The following is a 19425-nucleotide window of genomic DNA, read 5'->3' as shown; positions in this document are numbered from 1 at the left end:
GAAAGGCTGCAATACGAACGCTGGATTTTAGAAGGTGCTTGTGGTGCTTGACAAAACACAGAGACCAATTACAGAAACTTGCAGAGAACCAAAGGTGGTGGGACTGGGTAGGAAATACCAGGAAATACGTTTAAGGCAGCTAGTACTTTTGTTATGTTTAAAGATGAGTTTAAGGAAAGCATTGCTTTTGTCACATGTCCATGTCACATGTCACATGTCCATGACTGAGGAGGAAGGCTCTAAGGGGCCCTTCTTGGATAATGTGGGGAATTTGGTAACCGCTGCATATTGGATGATGATGGCTGATTTGGTTATTGGTGCTTTGACTTTCATGTGTTGCACCAACCATCAAATCAAGATCTGGCTCATGAGAAAGAGGCCACTGGTCTGGTTTCTTTAGGCGCAGCTCTTCTTAGAAGCCGCTACATCTTTGGGTCTCTGGAACTTGCTGTGCTGTTTCTGTGCTGTTAGCATGGAAAAAAACCAGGTGCAAGAAATTTCTTGCACTCAATGGCTTTCACTGAGCAAGATTAAAGCTGCATTAGAACAAGAAGTTGGCAGGGCTGCCTTCCTCGTCCATCTCTTTGGCCTCCTCTTATAAAGGAAGTTAAGAAATAGTTTCTTGCCCGAGGCAATTTTATGATATTCTACACTTTCTCTTCCACTCCTATCTCTAGTTTACATGCAGCTTTCTGACTGGTAAAAGTCTTGTAAAATCGGAGGAATCTGAATGGAAAGATGATCAGAGAAACTCACATAAAACTGCTTAGAGAAGTGGACTTAGAGAAGTGGATGGGTGGTAATAAGAGACACAGATTGAAAGAGTGGTTATTTGGAGGTCAGGAGGTGGAAAATGTGTGAAAGGAACGAAAAACGAGGTTGTAGAAGGAAGTCCATGTAGGACAGTGGTTTTTAAATCTCTCTCAGGGAACACTGTGGTTCTGTGAGCAGTTACTGGCAGTTCTATAAATAACACAAAATAGGCGTAGCAAGAATCACAGAGGCCCTGTGTGCAAAGATGTAATTTTATTTTCCACAACGGAAGTCAATTTAGCTCACGGATCCTTGTTTCCATCTCTAGCGCCAGAAAAAAATCTCTCCAGCAGAGTTGCCTCGTCTCCACTGGCTCAAGACTCCATCTCCTCCATTCAGAATCCTTTCCTTCGCCAACCCCTTTTGTCCTTTGAAGAGTAACTGGGGTTCTTTGGGGGCGGTGGAGGTGAAGGACGTGGGCTGCTCATGGCTCCTCTGGGGAGGGTTTCTGTCTAAAGGTCATCCTCTGGACTTAACGACCCCAGCTTGGATCATGTTTATCCCGATGTCCCCAGCTGCAAGGGCTGCTCTCACTGGTGGCCTTCTTACCCCTTAGCAGTCCCTTTCGAGCGGCTGGGGACTCTGAACACAATGGGGGTGTTGCGTCACCATTTGTGAAACAGCCCATCCTCTGACCCAGGCAGTTCTACGGTGACAGCTGCCCCTTGGCACAGACCACTCTGGACACATGGCTTTGCTATGACACTGATGATCTCCAGGTCTTTGTTTCTTGTGCATCATTAGATACTCTTCTCAAAGAAGGTCCTATGATTTGAGCAGCTTGACAAGAGGGGCACACACTGAAAATCCTCATGGGATACAATCTCTCTCTCTCTCTCTCTCTTTTTAAAGTAGGCTCCACTGTGGTCCAGTGTGCCCTATGCGGGGCTTGAATTTATGACCCTGAGATTGATCAAGACCTGAGGTGAGATTAAGAGTCCGACACTTAACTGACTGAGCCACCCAGGGGCCTCCAAACCGTTGGGGGGATATGGTCTCCCAAGAAAGGTTGTCTGGGGGTGGCAGACAGTCAAGTCTTCCAAATGACAGCAGTCTCAGAGACGGGAGGGTAGGGAGGGAGACACACTCCAGAAGGTGTCACGAGACTCTGGATGTTATTTTTATTTCTCATTAATTTTTGTCAAACACATCTGTCATCACCTTCCTGAAGGGATATGGCTCACACGCAGGTACACCCTTGCATTCAGAGCATCTGTGTGGTGTTGAGACCAGAGTATGTAGGCCTGACAACCTCCACCTCATGGGTCTTCAACTCTGGGATGAGGCAGGACAGGTGGACACATGAGCTACCTAGGAAATGAAACAAAGGGAAGAGGCAAGTCAGGGAAAGTAGTCAGCACGGCTGAGTGAGGGAGGAGGTGAATTTAAGGTGCTAGATGGGACCGTGGTTATAGTTGAGAAGAGAAGGTCTTCAAAAACCCATCCTCATAGTATAGAGGAGTATTTGAGTGTCTTCTCCGAGTCTATGGGCCCATGTGTGTAGCAGGATGGTTGGGGTAGTGGTGGGTGGGAAGCATCAGAATATAAAGAAAAAAAAAACTCAAGGAAAAGTGTAATTTTAATTTCTACATTATTGCACAGACCAATTTTACTCTCTTTTTGTAAACTGTTTAAAAACCTTTACTATATAAATGGCAAGATATGTTTATGTTCACCAACAATGCTCGTTCCACAGCACTCAGCCTGGCTGGCTTGTTTTAGCTTTGATTACCACTGGGGACACAGGAGCCGAAGTAGCTTCAGGTGGAGGATTCACAGAAAGGGCATCACTATGGGGGCTTGAAGGGACAGTTGTTCCCAAGCCTGGCTGCACAGTAGAATCACCTGGGAGTTTTGATAACACTGACACTTGGGCCTCAGCCTCAAAGATTTTTGTGTGATGGATCTGGACATCACTGGTTCAGATTTCTCTCCTGGTGATTCTAAGGTTTCAAGAACCACCACCCTAAAAAGGAATACTAAAGAGATGGGGGAGAGCTGATGAATTCTCACAATACCATGTTACTGGTCCCAGAGTTGAGTGTGTTCCTTGGAGAAAGAGGAACCAGATGCAAACACTGGAACCAGATAAATTAAAAAAAAAAAATAGAGAAATTGTCATCATATCAATCCACAAGGCAGCATTAGGATTGATGAATTATTGCTGGTAATTTCTCTATCTGGGCCACCTGAGGCCAGGGTTATCTCAATTCTTGGGGTTCTGACCACGGCTATCAAGGGATGGGTTAGGGAAACCAGGACCTGCCCAGCCTGGAAGGGATACAGGAAGGGGGTGTGCGAGTTCTGTTAGGAAGGAAGCAATCATCATTTACTCAACGTGTCCTCGGAGGAGGATGGCTCATTAGGCGCTCAAAACAAGTCAGGGTCCGGTCGCTTGCTGGAGGTACGGCGGCGTGGAAAGGGAGGAGCAGCTTGCAAGCCCCTGGCTGCTGCCGGTACCCAGCGTCCTTCCCTCCCCGCACCAAGGTCCACGTGGGACCCTGGCCATTCACTCAGTTTCCCCGAGGGCCAGGCCTCAGGTGCAAAACGAGCGGATGGGAGTAAGTGGGTTTTACGCTGAAAAGGATACCTGGTGTGGCCGAGAAGCCTGGTATCACGACGGTACCACCTGTGAGCTGCTTCTGCACCCGGGCACATAGCAGTAGCGATATAATAGCGGGGGACCCCGTGTCGTATCAAACCGGGGCCTGGCGCTGGCTTACGGCATTAGTATCTGTCCCCTGCCCACGAGATGGGTGCTGCTCTGACCCCTTTTCACAGAAGAAGAAACGAAGGTACCGGGAAGGTAGTGGGTGCGGCAGGTTGGCAGGCCAGGGAGGGCCGGCCAGGGCTCCGGGGCCTCGGGGGGCTCGGGGGCTCGGGGGGCTCCGGGGACTCGGGGGGCTCGGGGGGCTGACCGACCGACCGACACCGTCCTGCCCTTGGCTGGGGAGCGGGGCCGAGAGCTCAGGGGCGGGGCGCGAGCTGCAATCGCCAACTCGTGCCCGGGGCCCCGCAGTCGGTGGGGAGCCCGGCCGCGGGTCCAGGGGGCGTCCCGGGTCACCCCGGGTGGGGCCGCCGCTCCGCGGTGCGGGGCGCCCCGGGCCCGCCGAGGATGCGCGGGGCAGGGCGGTGTCCCGGCTCCCCTGGGTAGGGCGCGGGGCACCCGGCCAGCTCGCTCCCGCCCGCGCCCGGCCCGGCCCGGCCCGCCCCGGCGTCTCCGCCCGCCCCCGTCCGTCCGTCCCCGCCCGCGGCGCCCGAGCCCGAGCCGGAGCCGGAGCCGGAGCCGGAGCAGAGCCGAGCGGAGCCGCCGCGCTGCAGGGGCCGCGCCCGCAGTCCCCCGGCGCCAGGGCGGCGCGGCTCCTGCTCCGGCCCCGCGCGGACCCCGGAGCCCAGCCGGAGCGCGGGCATGTGACCGCCGCGCCCCCTCCGCCGCGCCGCCCGGAGCGCCCCCCCCACCCGGAGCGCCCCCCCGGAGCGCGCCCCCGCCGCCCCCGCCGGGCCCCGCCCAGGTAGGAGGCCCCGCCGCGCCCCCCCGCGCAGAAAGCGCCCTTCCCCAGTCACCCCTGCGTGTCAGTTTGTTGTGGAAGGAGGTGGCGGCGGTGACATCTGCGGGGATTTGGTGTGTTTTTATTCCCGCGTGAAGCCGGAATAAGGGTTGTTCAGATCCTTTTGGGGGGAACTTGCTGGTGGTCCTGGAGGGTAGTTCCAGGGTGTGCGTGTGTGTGTGTGTGTGTGTGTGTGTGTGTGTGTGTGTGACTTGCTTCCATGCTTTGGAATCTGGCCAAGTTCAGCTGGTTCGGGAGGGCCCCGCTCGGGGGTTTAGGCTCCGAGGGGTCAGTCTGGTCAACAAGATGAGGGACCCTGGAGGGTCTATAGAGTGGGGGAGCTGACTTGCCCCCCCCCCCCCCCAAGACTGCCCTGAGTGTAGCTACGAACAGACGCCAAGAGGACACTCGTGCACAACAGGCAGGTCCAGTACTTCGCAGTTTAAAAGGCCCTCTCCGTTTCCCTTTTATCCTCCCTGCCGTCTTGGGAGACACATGCTATTATGACTTCCCTTTCAGGGCAGAGTGAAGCCGAGGCGTAGACGGGGTTACTGACCTGGGGGACTGGCACCCAGAAGGAGGGCGACCCCTCTGGACTCCAAACCTATGCCTCTGCTTTAGGGCAGGATGGCTCCCATGGTCAGTGCCTACCAGGGCTCTCTCGCCTGTGCTGCGGAGGTGGTGTGGATTCCCGCCCCGGGCATCTGTCCGCTGTGATTCTTGGTGGCAGGAGATGCTCAGCAGATGGGCATGTCCCAGGGTTTTAGCCTCACAGCGTAGGAACCCAGTAAGGGACGTCTGGGCCACTGATACCATGGAGAAAAAGGTGAGCCGAGATCCATCCATCATTGGAAGGTGCTCTCTGGGTTACCCTGGCTTGGCACCAAACTTCTGGAAGGTGAGTATATAAAATGGAATTCCATGATTATTATTGGTGAAATGCGGAGAGCCGGGGGATGCGGGGTGAGGGGAGTGCTGGGGAAGTCTGCTGCCCCTTTTCCCACCAGCTTACTGTGTACTGTGGGCATTTTTTTCTCTCTTGACTGCTTTTAATTTCTTATTTAGAGTCCTATTTAATATTTCATTTACTATTCTATGTTCACATCCTGTATTTTGTTTTATGCTAGACAAAAAGGCAGGGCCTTTGGGATGTGGAACCCCTTATTTGTTTTCAGTCTTATTTGGCTAGCTGCCACTGTACTGCGTGTGGAGCATCACTTGCACCTGTCCACCCTGGGGTAGCCTCCGTGTAGTTCCGGAAAGATATTTGACCTGAATTCTCACATGACCTTGGCATGGCCAAACTAAACCTTTCTTTTTAAATAGGCTCTGCTCAGCCCTGTGGGGCATAATGTGGCAAGGCTTTCTTTATGGCTTTTTTTTAAGATAGTATCTTTTGAGTAATTCTTTTACTGTTGGTTAAACACTGTTAGATACACTTATTTATTTAACAAATGCTTATTGAATGTCTACTCTGTGCCTGGTACTGTTCCAAGTACTGAGGGTAGAGCCGTGAATGGGATAGGTTAAAAACCCTGTCCTCTAATGGATATGAATCTTTTTGGTTGAAGTCCCAGGACAACTGCTGTCTTTTTGCATAAGAGGGGGGTCTTTGAACTTTGTCTCATTGAATAGAGTGTGGGCACCCCGGCTGCCCACAGGCAGGACACCATTCAGGGTCTCCAGTGGAGAGGGCAGGAAGGTAACGGACACAGAGACAGCTCCGTGGTTCCGAAGGATTGGTAGGGGTGCTGAGATATACCCTAGGGCTTGGCTGTGCACTTGGAGGGAAGATGGAGAACGTGTAGTTGGGATGCATCAGTGGAATATGGCGCGTCCACCTGGAAACAGGTAGAGATGTTGTAAACAGAGCATCTTATTAACCAGCGTGGCAAAGCTGGACAATTGCAGTGAACTACCATTGCACAGGGGGTGTGGAAGTGCAGAGATTATGTTACATGACGGACCCACTGTGAACTTGTCAGTTGAAGGACAGTGGTCATGGGGGGGGGTGCTCATAGGCTGTTCACACCCCCCCCCCCCCAGTGATGTTCCCTGTCTGCTGCTGCGTGCAGGAACTGGGTTTGTGTTTTCCTTTCTTTGAGGTTGTCAGGAGGGCTCACAGGATCTGTGCTGTCAGCAGCTTTGTTCCTCCCTCCCTCCACCCTGCCCTTGCCTGCTGTGACCTCAGGAAATGCTGCCAAAGCCTCCTGGTCACGCTCAGCACTTGGGAGTATGTGGAGGAGCCCTGGTACCAGGGTGATCTCACCACGTGTTGAAAGGGGCTGGGGTTCCGGAAGGTCCCTGGTCACCTACATACCTTTGAACTCTGCACTGTCTCCCCTTCTCTTACACGAGGCAGAGTAGTGGAGGCTTCCTCCTCCACCCCATTCCTCCTGTTCCAGAAAGGATTTATAAGATGCCATAAATTAAAAATAGGATGAAAGAAAACCAAGAGTGGAGATGAAGTGGCGCCCTCAATGAGCCTAGCAAGGTGTCAAACGTAAACCTTCATGAACTCTAGATTTGCAAAGTTGCCAAGTGGGGCTGCAGGTGCGGCAGTAAGCGGGTGCTGCAGCCTTGCCTGCACCATAGCATCGCCTGAGGCGCTCTGATGACAAATGGCAGGACTTGACCACAGACAGAGCAAACAAACTAGCGTCGCTGGGGATGCGCCCAGGCACTGGTGTTTTTAAAGCCCCCAGGTGGTTCTCACGTGTAGCCAAGGTTGACAACACTGATGTACTTTCCTTTCAGTGGTGAGAGAAAGGAAACCTGGTGGGGCATAGCTGTCTGTGTCTTCAAGACACAAAGAAGTGCTCAGGAGAAGTAAAAAGAATTCCTGGTATGGAGAAAAGTGGGACCTTTCCTGTGGTGCAGATCCCCTTTCAGGAGGTGCAAGGGCAATTTTAGGCTGTCTCTTGAAATGATTCCCCATTGCAAGTGCAGTCGGGTAACGGAGTTTCAGCTGGACTTAGGGTGCTAGTAGGAGGTGGGGGAGGTGGCCTGTGCACCCCAAGTTCTGCACATATGGCTTCCCAAACCAGAGAAGGTAAGGACCCCAGCAGATACAGCCCATGACTGCTGACCCTGAGTTAAATCAAGAGTTACATGCTGTCACTTAGATCAGTGCTTGTCAGCTCATTCAGAACCCCTTACCCCCTTTAATGCAAATACTTGCAATTCTAAAATGATATAATGAAACTTACCTGCAACGTAATTTCCAACTAATCAGTATACTAGCTCGATGTAGTAAAGAATCACAGTGTGGATGGATGCTTAGGCAGAGCTAAACTGGAACCCAGTGTGGCTGCTAAATGTGCTATATAGACTAGAATGTAGGGTCACAGGGAATGGCTCCAAGTGTGGTCTGGAACAGAGGCATCTTGGTGGGGATCCAAGTACCACTGAGTGATGAGTGACTTTTGCTCATGGTCTAAGGTCCAAATGGTAGTCAAAGGTAGTCTTGTCTGTTTTCACAGTAATCACATTCCTGGAAAATCCAGTATATATGAAAAGTGTGCCAGTATATATGTTTTATGTAAGCGTAGGATAGAGTTAGGCGCTAGGCTCCCCAGTGATAAAGGGCATGGAGGCTTGGAAGTCATGCACAGTCTTTACTTTGCAGAACTGCTTTGCATTGTACCGAAAGTCAGTCTACCACCAAATGCTTCATTTTGATCATCCAAAGTATCCCCTTCTCCATACTTTCACAAGTGCTCCCTTAGCAGCCAGACTGACCCCTTTGAGAACCAGTGCATTCCCCATATCACTTGGTCATAATGCCAAGTGGGCGCTGGCATAGCAGGGCACTGATGGGGTGTAAGCCAGCCGTCCGTGTGCGCTCATGTTAACTGTTAAAGGGTTGTGTTGGTGATGATAGAAACCAGAATGGTGGGGCCATGTGCAGTCAAGGGTGGCTAGTAAGGGACACATAGGAATTTTAGAGAAGGATAGAAATGATCCATGTCTCGATGGGGTCTTCCTGGTGGATTCAGTTGTCACAGTAAATGGAATTATACACTTAGGTTTTACTGTGTGTGGCACTGTATGCGTATTATAGCTCGGTTAAAAAAAAAACAGAAACCTCAGAGGAGTGAGGACAGAAAAATTCTTATTAGAGAAGATCTAGTCCCAAGTTCGTTGTGGAAAAACAGACACTGTGTTAAAATCCAATCCAACCATCGAGCCCATTCATGTTTGTGGCCCTCTGGTGATGGTAATCCTGACCCTCTGTGCCTTATTTTTCTCTCTGCTGTGAAAATTCACATGAAACCACCGATCTGGTGGCTTTGTGCCTTGTCATAGCTGAACAACTTAGACTGCATAGCGACACCTGAAACCTCTGGGGCTATTTTTACTTTATCTTCAAATCCCTGTGCACGATAGGCTTTGATGGTTAAAAAATTTCCCTTGCCTCATTTGTGTGAGTAAATAAACCAGATGAATCTGCTATGAGGCAGGCTTTTGGATCATCTGATAGGAAAATTGCAAAAATTTCAGTGTTTCTCAGGCTTTCTGAGATGATGAGTGTTTCTACTGCCTCTGTCGAAGGAGTGGTTTTGGTTACTCATGGTTTTGGATAACTTTTTCTCTGGGGGAAAATCAGGCATAGCCACGCTGAACACACAGTTGGGTTGTAGGATGTCGAAGTGTGGTGGGGTGTCCGTCGCTCATCTCTGTAGAACAGAAACAGTCGTATCATACCGTGGTCAACCCCAGACTGTGCCACGTCCTTGTTCTGCCTTCCCTGTCTCAAGTGTGGAACCATCCTAGGGGCTCTGCTCAGTAATGTTAGGGTTAGATCGCTCTTTTGTGTCCTTTGTAGGTGTGACTTTGGGTGGCCCTCATGGTTCCGTTTCCCATGCGCGGGACCGGATAGAGATGGTTGTGGGTGCTTATGTAAGGCAGTGCCTCTCAGATTTTACCACCAAAGGACTCCTCTTGAGAAATGAAGAGTAAAATGCTCCATCTAGCACTCCAGAGTGGCTCACCTGAAGAGCTATTTCTTTGATGACTCATGTTTTACATCTTGGAGATTTTTCTTTCCATTTTGTAATATAGCTGCGTTTTCTCTAATATAAAGATAACTCCACCCAGAAAAATCCTTGAGTCAAATCAGTACACCAGAAAGTTGGACTCTGAGTTCCTTCGCTGGCTACAGCTTCTGGGGATTTGCAGATTCTAGATTAAGAAACTGGGACTCGTGGTAAGTCCAGAATTCTAAAGTATTTTCTACAAGCATGTGGTTCTATGGCTTTATGAGTAAGTTCCTTTATGCCTTGTCTTTAAAACTAACATTTTTGGTCTTAACAGCATTGGAGACTGTTTAGTTGCTGTTTGAGTCCTTATAAGAGGTGAAGATCATAATTCCAGGCTTGATTTTAATGCCATGCCCCGTTCCCCCTACGTGTTCACGGTGGTTCTCGGTAGAACAAGGAGGTTGTGACGATTCATGACCTGAGGAGCCTGCGTTAGTCTTTGCTTCTTCCAGGGACTATCCACAGTCCCTTCTCAGTTATAGTCAAGTAGTTGGAGCCAGATTCTCTGAATATTTCTCTGCTGTGTCAAATATACACTTACATACATGTTGAATAATGTTCGGGATGAGAAATCGTATTAAACAATGTTGTGTATATATTTGTAAGTGTGAAGAGTGAGCTGGTATTAGATGGAGATGTGGAAAGTACCATTAGGATTTCTGTTTAAATTTCGGATGTGAGTCCCGTCAAGTCCCTGGAAGGTGGAAGAGGTGGCTTCTGCTGCTGTGTTCTCTTTCTTCTTGGGTTTCTACAAGTTTGGCTGCTGCAGGACTTCCCTTAAAGCCAGGCAAGAGAGGTCCTGTCCAGGCCCTGTACTTTGGAGGGTTCTGCTCTGCCTCCTGGCCAGTTGCATGCCTCAGCACGGCCAGGAGTCTGTAGGGCTAAAGGGATGTGCCTGCGTGGGACCTGTGCCCATCAGCATGGCCACGATCCAGGTACCTAGGGTCCCCGAAATTCGTTGGCCTAACAGCCTGGGCAAAGCATATACAGGCCTCTTTCTTAGGCCATGCCCCTATGAATGCCACAGCCAGTGTGCCTCCCTGGTCCGACTGGCCCTGGCTGTGCAGGTGGGGGGAGGACAGACTTCAGCCTTGGATGTGTGGGCTGGGCTGTCTGCCTGCATGTGTGCCCAGGGCCCCTCATGATGTGTGGCCAAGCCAGGGGCAATCCAGGGAGTCCAGCTTGGAGATTAATGTCGACGGAAAGAGCACGGGCCATGCCAGGGGCTGCTCCATGCAGATGCTGTATGGGACAGTGCCTAATGTGTGGGGTGTGTCTGATGCGTGCCACCTCTGTCCTGTGCCTGGCTGCTGTCCTGGAAGGCAAGCTGCACAATGTGGGGGAATTCCTCAGGAATCAGAAGGAAATTCCTCAAGGTTGTAGGAAATTCTTCAAGAATAAGAAGGCGTTAATAGATGCTGTGTGGCCACAAAGTGGGCATAAACACCTCTTCCCTCTTCCCTGGGGCCCTGGGCCTTGTGGAAGCCACATGGGTTCTGGTGACTGTCCCTCTGCAGCCCTCTCCCCCACCCCCCAGCTGTCACTTTTCCTGTGTCTGCACCGGGCATAGACTTCCTTGCAGACTGACAGGACAGCTAGCAGATGAAGCTAGCCCTTCCTGGAAGCGGCTTCTGTTGGAGGCCTGTGTGTTCACTGTTCATTCTTAGACTTCACCTCTGCTTCTGTAATTTAGTACATGTCGAAGTAGGTCATCCCAGGTCTAGTAGGACATTGCTGTACGCCTCCCATTCGCATTTCCATTTTATTTTCAACAGACAAGTAGCTTCGCAGGGTTCTCCATGTGCCACAGAGTCATGGTGTGATGTACTGGTTTCCAGATGTGTTGTAATCACTGAAAAGCAAGGGGAACTGTACTCAGGAAGTTCACATTGGCCAGCTCTTTTCATGTGATTGTCATAGAAAGCTGTGCTTCCTGTCTCCACACCCCAGAGCACGGCAGTGAGTGGACCAGGCCTCTAGGGACAAGGGGCAGGGGTGACCAGTCGAGGCCGCCTGTCATGCCAGACCCTGGCTGACTGCCCTCACTGGGCATCAATACCTCAAGGCGCTGCCGCCAAGCCTCTACACAAGGGCTGGAATCTGCTATGGAGGAGATGGTAGGCAGGGCGGGAAATTTCATATGTAAAACAGACATCACCGCACCTCAGGGTGGGAAAGGAGCAGTGTGTTAGGGCTTGCTAATTTGCTGAGAGCATTGGTCCTCTCCCCTTCCTTAATCCTTTTATTTTATGCGGGGAAATTCATCCAAATCTGTGACATTTTTGATTGTTAATACTTTCTAAAAATATTTTGAATTTTACTCAGAAACCACTTTCAAAAATCACAGCAGGTTTTGCTCAGTTGCCTCCGAACAAGGGAGGTTGACTTAGCTTAGCCAGTGTCCCTGCCAGGGAGAGTCGCTCCCAGCGTCTGCTCTCCCTCCTTCTGTTCTCCCTCAGTGTCCTCCCTGGCTTCCTGGCTGTGCACCCTTGTGAAACCCCTGAAGTAGTAATCTTCCTTTTCCAATGTGCTTCCCAGCCTCATAATGGTTGCCCTTGCATTTCTCTTCTCTGACTCACACTCAGTACCCGTATTCCATCCTTTCCTCCTCTCTGGATTCGAAGCCAGATTTTTGTCCATGTGTTGTCTGATGTGAAGATGTTGGAGAGATGAATCCCCCTTCCCTCCCTTCCTTCCTGAGCTCTTACCACATGCACAATGAGTAGGTTGGGGCCCTCTTCACTGGAGCATGGGAGAGGGAGAGGATCTTCTCTGTATCTTTCTCTTCTGGCCCAAGTAGAGAAGACCAGCAACTAGGAGAGCCACAGCCACTGCCCGAACCCTGAGTCTCAGAGCCAGAGGTCTGAGGCAAGGGGCCCTGTGCCAGGGAGAACCTATGTGACTTGATGCTCCTGGCTCTGGAGGAAGAGGGTGTCTCCAGGCACCCCGGGAGAGGCCTCTGATCAGAATCCGCTCACAGCTAGTCAGAAGTCCCAGAAGAAGCAGGCTGACTCAGATGGAAGAACCAAGTGATGGCCCCGGGAAGCACCATGGAGGCACCATGGAGGCAGAATGGCAGAGCGCTTGCAGTTGGGCAAGGAGAAGAACCCGTGACTCAAGTAACAGAGGACAGGAAGAAGAGACAGTGAATATAAAAATTCTTTTAAAAACTTTCTGGGGCAAAGAGGAATAGAGAAAATGAAGTGGTTTAGGGGGCTTGGGAAGTCAACTCTGCAAAGCGTTTCCTGGACTTTCCAAGTAATTTCATTTCGTGTCATCCTTCCCCCATCCCCCCCCCTCTTAATTTCTCTGCCATCCCCTATACCTTCCCACCCCCAGGCTGCACTCCTTCCTCAGCCATGCTAATGGAGGTGGGGAGGGCGCTGTGCCTAGGACAGGGGCCAGGAACCCCGGAACATCAGGGAGTCTTTGACTTTGTGTTATGATTCCTGTAGATAAGCCACTGTGTCTCTGACCCCCTCATGTTATGCTGTGTACCTTCCCATCAATCTAACATGAACAATCAGGTGGTAATTAATCCATTTAATCTAAGCAGAGTGTTGGTGTTGTCTTAGGCTGTTTTATTGATTGGACATTAAAAGGCGTTATGCTTCAGCCTTACCAGCATTTCAAAGACCCAAGGAAATGAATCAGACCTGGAAAAAACCAGAGGCTCCAAAATATTAAAAGTAAACTGTAAAACCAGGGAATGAATGGTGGAATGTCTGCAGGACATGACAGGTAGGGCAGTCACAGCTCAGCTTTTTGGAAGTTTCCAATTCTGTAACTGGGAAGGCCGGTGTATTGATAAGTGTGGTATAAGGAAGCCTGAGGACTCACAGTGGACCTGTTCTTAAAAAGGGCCTGTTCATTTTTTCCTGGCATCTGTTTCTCTCTGAGCTCTGAGCTCTGTTCTCCAAGTGCATAAAGTGGTGAGCTGCCCATAGGCGATTCAGCCTTTCTGCATCCCTGGGCCCAGTGGGATGTGATGGGTCGTGTGTGTTTATTCCAAAAGAGATGGTGATTATCAACCTCTTGGTAGTCCTCACCCCCGTGACTCGATTTTCTGAGCCTCAGAGGACAGTAGAACATGTTGATCTTTAAAAGTGTGACTCCTTTTTGTCAGCTTGTTTTGGGTTTTTTTGGATACCTTTTGAGGTCTGCACAGTGATCAGTGACTTTAAGCTTCTTCATTGCAGCTCACACCGTCAGGTGCACTTCCTTCCTCAGGTGGACTTGTCCCCTTGAAGATGCAGACTCCATCCTGCGAAGCAGGACTGCTTCACACAAGAAAGGGCCATCTTCAACCTAACAGGGCTACTTCCCCAGCTCGGGCCTGCCGGCCTTTTCTCACAGATAGGTGGAGTCTCCAACCTCAGCTTCAGGTGATCCTGGCATATCTCTCGTTGTGTACAGAACATTCTGTTTGTCCATACAGTTTCCTCTGGGCTAGCTCCATGGTTTTATCTGATTTCTGAAGAGGTCTGTGACCCACAGCACACCCACTTTCCCGGGGTCACTAACCTACTACTATGGTTTGTGACCTCTGTGATGATGGCTGTCATTGCACTGTGTGCTGTCCAGTTCCAGCACATTCCAGTGTCTGCATCACTCAGCTATCAGCTGACACTTGTATTTGATATTTGGCAGCCCTGCTAGCTAGCCCCAGCAGACCCAGGGCATCTCCTTGGGCTGCCTGTGGTTCTGGAACCTGTCCTTACCTGGCCTGGCTCTCACTGGTCCCCACCTGAATGAATCGGGGCTGGTGCATCCTAGACCCCCTCTGTCATCCCTCCTCTCGCTGGTCTCTGAGTGAGTCTCAGATACGCCCCTTTTCTTGTCTGTCTCTTACTGTAGGCTGGCTCATGGTCTCATCTTCCCTCATCTCGACACCCTTTCACGGCAGCCTGTTCTCCCTGCCTACCCTCTTGTCTCTGATTTATATTCCACATGGGTGCCAAGATTTCTATAAAAAATGGAATCTGATTGTACACCACCCTATGGCTTCACACCTGTAAGTGATTTTCTTTTTTTGCTACCTACAAATTGGCAGTCCTAGGGCAGCCCCGGGTGGCTCAGCGGTTTAGCACCGCCTTCAGCCCAGGGCCTGATCCTGGAGACCCGGGATCGAGTCCCATGTCAGGTTCCCTGCATGGAGCCTGGTTCTCCCTCTGCCTGCATCTCTACCTCTCTCTCTGTGTCTCTCATGAATAAGTACATAAAAAATCCAAAACAAAAACAAAAACAAATTGCAGTCCTAACTCCAGAGCCAGGCTCTGTGATCTGGGCACTGTCAGCCTCCCCAGCTTTGCTTCTTGGCTTCCCATCTTTGGTTTATGCTCCAGAACTGGAGGGGAGTGGTCTCCCCCAAGTGCTCCCCACCACCTCATGAGGTTGAGGTAATACCTCATCCAGGAGTCCTCCTCCAGGCTGACTTAGGGCCCTGGGCATTCCTCTCCCCATAGCCACCGCTGTATCACTGTTTAATTCTGTGGATGTTTCTGCTTTCCCTGCTGGCTAATGACCTGCTTGAGCCAGACTCAGGGTCGTCATTCCTGTTTGCTCCCAGGGCCAAGTGTGGATGCAGGCATGTGGTAGATATCCAATATACATTTGTTGAGTTCAGCAGTGAATGAATAAAGAGATGAATGGGTAGCTGAAAACATTTCACCAAAACTTGTATTTGTCATCAGCACCAGGGGTGATTTATAATCGCTAACATTTGAGTGTGACCACCTGCCAATGTCCTACACCCTCACATGTGACAACTCATTTCATCCTCAATAGCTGTCTGTGACAGATACTGCTGGCATCATCCCTATCTTGTCAAATGCGGAACTAAAATTAAGGAGGCTGAGCTTTGATCCAGTGTGCCAGTGATGGGGTGTGTGGGATACATCTGTGATCACATGTGGCTTATGCCTAAATTGTGGCCATCTTGAAGAGTGGCTTCTTATTTCCTTATTTTATGTCATTATTATTATTGTCTCTGGCACTAGCACTCTTCCTGGCATACGGCAGCACACTGATGCTCTTGAGAGACCTCCTTACTTGGCCACCCTTTCAACTACTGGCAGTACAAGTCTAGTCAGGTTTGGCATCATCCTTGGAATTTCTGTGTTGTTTGGGGTGCCTAGTGGGACTTGTGTTTGTTTTTGTCAGGAGTGTGGCTAGTTTGATCTTGGGTATATGTATCTTTACCTCCTTCCTTCCCATTGTCCTTCCTTGGACATATGACCCCATCTCCTGCCCTAAGGTCCTGGGAACTGATAACAGATTCAGAAGGTCCCCTGTTGAGAGGAAGGAGCCACTCTCTCCCCCGCTTTTTCTAAGAGCAGTTCGGGGGGAGGTGGAATAAAACCTGTACCCATGGCGCTTGGCTTTTGTGTTTTTTATAGACTATCAGAGTGGGAATTGCTCAGTGATCATCTGACTCCTTGCCCACTGTACATATGAGGAAACTGAGGCCCAGGGAGGTGTTGTGTCGAACATCACACTGCCCGGCAGCGGCAGGCCATTAGCCTTGGACTCGTAACGAATCAGCATTTCCCTACAATTACTTCAGAATTACATCTTCAGATATCATCTGTATAAAACTCACCCTGGCACCTTCCTTTTCTTCTCCCATGCTTAGTAATCAAACAAGTCCGATCTTGTGATTGCAGGAACGAACAGCTGGCACTGTTCAGTTAGTTTCCTGGTGTCTTTATGTTGTTTTAGATAAACTAACATGAGCAGTTGATTGGCCTGGAACTGGCCATCAGGAAATATTTTAACCCTTTATTTTCTGCCTCTCTCTCTCTCGTGGAGCCTTGAAATACACATCCACACAGTCACAGAAAGAGCTAGTAAGCCAGGTTGCTAGACTTTTTTAATATTCTAAATATAGGTTAGAAGTAAATGTGATAATAATGCAATTAATGTGGGTGAACCTGGGAGAAGGCCAATTGATGTGAATAAAATGTCAGAGTTACACGATATTTAAGGAATGTGGTCTTACTGCTGAGGTAGGCTTCAAGGCTTGAGCCAGGCTTAAGGATCTCATCCTCATGCGTGGGGCAAACCGAAGAAACTATAAAAGGGGATGTCTGCCATGCTTCGAAGGTCTTTTTTTTTCCTCTTTTCTGTCTTTATGTAAAAAGCCCATTGTGACATCTTTTATGTGTTTTAATACCACTTCTTAACTATAACATTTTACAGCTAATACTCAAATGATTGCACGCCATTAGAGTCTGAATTAGTGATGTCTTAGTAAAATATGTCTTGTGCTTGTAATGGACTTATGGCTACAGATAATATAAACAGGTTTTATGTCCTATAAAAATTAAAGGGCAAAAAAAAAAAATTAAAGGGCAGGTGATTTTAAAACATGAAACTACATTGTTTAGTCTGGACATTGCCCCGAGATTGGGTTAGAGAGCATAGCCATTTCTTTGGTTAATTTGTCGTCCCATGGGCTTGGTTCCAGGTGCAGTGGCATGTGTGGCAGTGACAGGCTTGTCACGGTGCCTGCCCTCACGACGCTTCCTGGCCTGGGATAACTGCAGTGAGACATTCCAGGGGCTAGGAGGAGGGCCTGGCTGGGCCACGGGTCTGGGTGGGAGGACAGTGATGGGGCTGAGACCTGATAGATAAGGGAGGTGGCCAGGTGAAGGGAGGGGGACCAGTGAAGGCAGAGGCTCTGAGGTGGAGAACAGGGCAAGGGGAGTGTGACTGCAGACTTGGGTGAGGGACAGCGGGGCAGGGCCTTGAGTCTGGCAAAGTAAGTCAGAGCCTCCGTACATAGAACCTGTATGCTCTGGCTAAGAAATTTGCTGGGGAGCTAGTGGAGGTGTTTTGAAAAGATCATTTGGTAAATGTGAGTCTGTAGACTCTGGATGGGAGGGAAGTAGTATGTCCACAGGCAAAGAGACCAGTGAGGGGCCTGTTGCCATAATTAATCCAGGCAGAGCTGGTGATTGCTTGAGCCGGAGGGGTCAGCAGTGTGTGAGTGAACCGGGCCACTTGACACATGCTGGCTAGGGTGAGTAAGAGAGGAGCTCTGGGGGCGGCTGCGTCAGGGTCCTTAACCTGGGTCTCCTGTTTTGTGTGTGGGGGTGTGTGTGTGTGTGGCTGGGGTGGGGCAATGCTGTGCCTGTCATGGAGGTGGGGAGAAGATGAGTTTAGTTGGGGGTCTACTGAATAGGAGGGATTCACAGGTCCTCAATTTGTGCAGAAGGTCACCGGGTGTATGAGTCCAGAACTTACAACGTGTCATGGTCAGGGCCCTGTTCAGGAGCACTCACGAGGAACTTGCCAAAGGAAAATGAGGCTGTGTTGAAACTTAACTTCATTTGTGATTGAGCAGTTTAGAAGGGTAGGCAAAATTGAGATTTTTTTTTTCTTTTTCTCATCAATAATTGATATTATTTTAGTGCCATTGTTTTATCGATACGAAATGGGCACGTTTTCCTTCTAGCATCAGTCAAGTACCTAATCTGGTTACATCCCCTGCCATGTATGTGGGCAAAGTGTTATGCAGTTGGTCATAATTACCAGGACCTCAATTTATTTATTTATTTATTTATTTATTTATTTATTTATTTATTTATTTTTTAAAGTAACTAGTTATTTTTTTTTTAATTTTTATTTATTTATGATAGTCACAGAGAGAGAGAGAGGCAGAGACACAGGCAGAGGGAGAAGCAGGCTCCATGCACCGGGAGCCTGATGTGGGATTCGATCCTGGGTCTCCAGGATCACGCCCTGGGCCAAAGGCAGGCGCCAAACCGCTGGGCCACCCAGAGATCCCCCAGGACCTCAATTTAATCTATAGCCCTATCGCTGACTGATAGCTTTCGAGGCTGATGCTATGTTGATGTGGCCTTCTAAACCACTCAGGAGCTGAGAGGCTTTGTTTTTGATTGTTCTCTTTGATAAGATGAGTACAGGCTCACTGTAGAAATGTTAGATAAAAAGCCTCAGAGAGGGGGAAAAACCATTCAATTTCTATATATTGTTATTATTTTTTTTAGTCTTCTTTGTTGTGTTTCTAGGTAGCTGTCAATTATTTGGTACAAACAATTTAGTTTGTCTACCTTATAAAATAAAGGTGTGATCTTTGAGCTGCACCTAGAAGTATGGAAAGACTTTTTGTAAGTGGGTCTTAGCAGTGGGGTGCATTCCAGCTGGAGAATAAATCCACACAAGTTAGAGGCAAGCTGGTTTAGATAATTTGGATATAGTGTAGATTAGATTTGGGGGAAATTTGAATGGGAAACAAGATTGGAAATGAATATTGGGACAGATGATAGAAGCTTTGTTAATCTTGGGGATCCCTGGGTGGCTCAGCAGTTTGGTGCTTGCCTTCGGCCCAGGGCATGATCCTGGGGTCCCAGAATCAAGTCCCACATCCGGCTCCCTGCATGGAGCCTGCTTCTCCCTCTGCCTGTGTCTCTCTTCCTCTCTCTGTGTCTCTCATGAATAAATAAATAAAATCTTAAAAAAAAAGTTTTGTTAATCTTAAATTGTTTGAACTTGTCCCCAGTTCTGACCAGAAACATGATCATATTGACGTACGGAGACTAACCCATCATTGTGACTTGGGGGTGAGGGTAGAGGCAGGTGGGAGTTAGTGTATATGGTTTTAGAGATTTTTCTGAAGTAGTAACATTTTCATTTTTGTTTCATGTCCATTCCTCTCTTTTCCAGGAGAATATGAAAGAGTTACTCAGGCTTGTTTGTTTCATAGCTATACTCATTTCTTCTCTGGAAGCCGGTAAGTTAAGCATTTCCTCATGTTCTTGTTTGCTGAAAAACTCTTTTGTTTAAAATACACGAAGTACCTTCCCTGACAGAGTCATTTTTTTCTCACCTGTGTCTGTTGAATCCCAGAACAGAGAGCCCTGGTCACAGAACTGTATTGTACATTATCTTATTTACAGATTGGGGAACTGAGGCCCAGTGAGGCTAAGAACTCATGTTCATGTAGCTAGTGTCAGAGCAGGAGCTAAATAAAATCCAGGCCTCCAATGTCAAGGCCG

General features: G+C 49.2%; 1 protein-coding gene across 8 annotated transcripts in view; it reads left to right on the top strand.

Moving 5' to 3' along the window:
* IL1R1 (interleukin 1 receptor type 1) overlaps positions 1–19425 on the top strand; it is a 70804-nt gene that overhangs the window by 30355 nt on the left and 21024 nt on the right. For 2 of the 8 annotated variants that reach the window (XM_072844424.1, XM_072844425.1), the window contains one exon: positions 19094–19160. In XM_072844424.1, the coding sequence (XP_072700525.1) occupies positions 19100–19160 (61 nt within the window). In that variant the 5' untranslated portion in view covers positions 19094–19099. Of the gene's footprint in view, positions 1–3239; positions 3375–4271; positions 4326–4383; positions 4436–4880; positions 5260–9452; positions 9571–13607; positions 13789–19093; positions 19161–19425 lie in introns of those variants that run through there. The other 6 variants (XM_072844421.1, XM_072844422.1, XM_072844428.1 and 3 more) reach the window with 6 other exon arrangements.

The sequence above is a fragment of the Canis lupus genome, chromosome 11, assembly GCF_048164855.1.
Source record: "Canis lupus baileyi chromosome 11, mCanLup2.hap1, whole genome shotgun sequence".
Lineage (NCBI taxonomy): Eukaryota > Metazoa > Chordata > Mammalia > Carnivora > Canidae > Canis > Canis lupus.
This window is presented reverse-complemented; position numbering and strand designations above follow the sequence as displayed.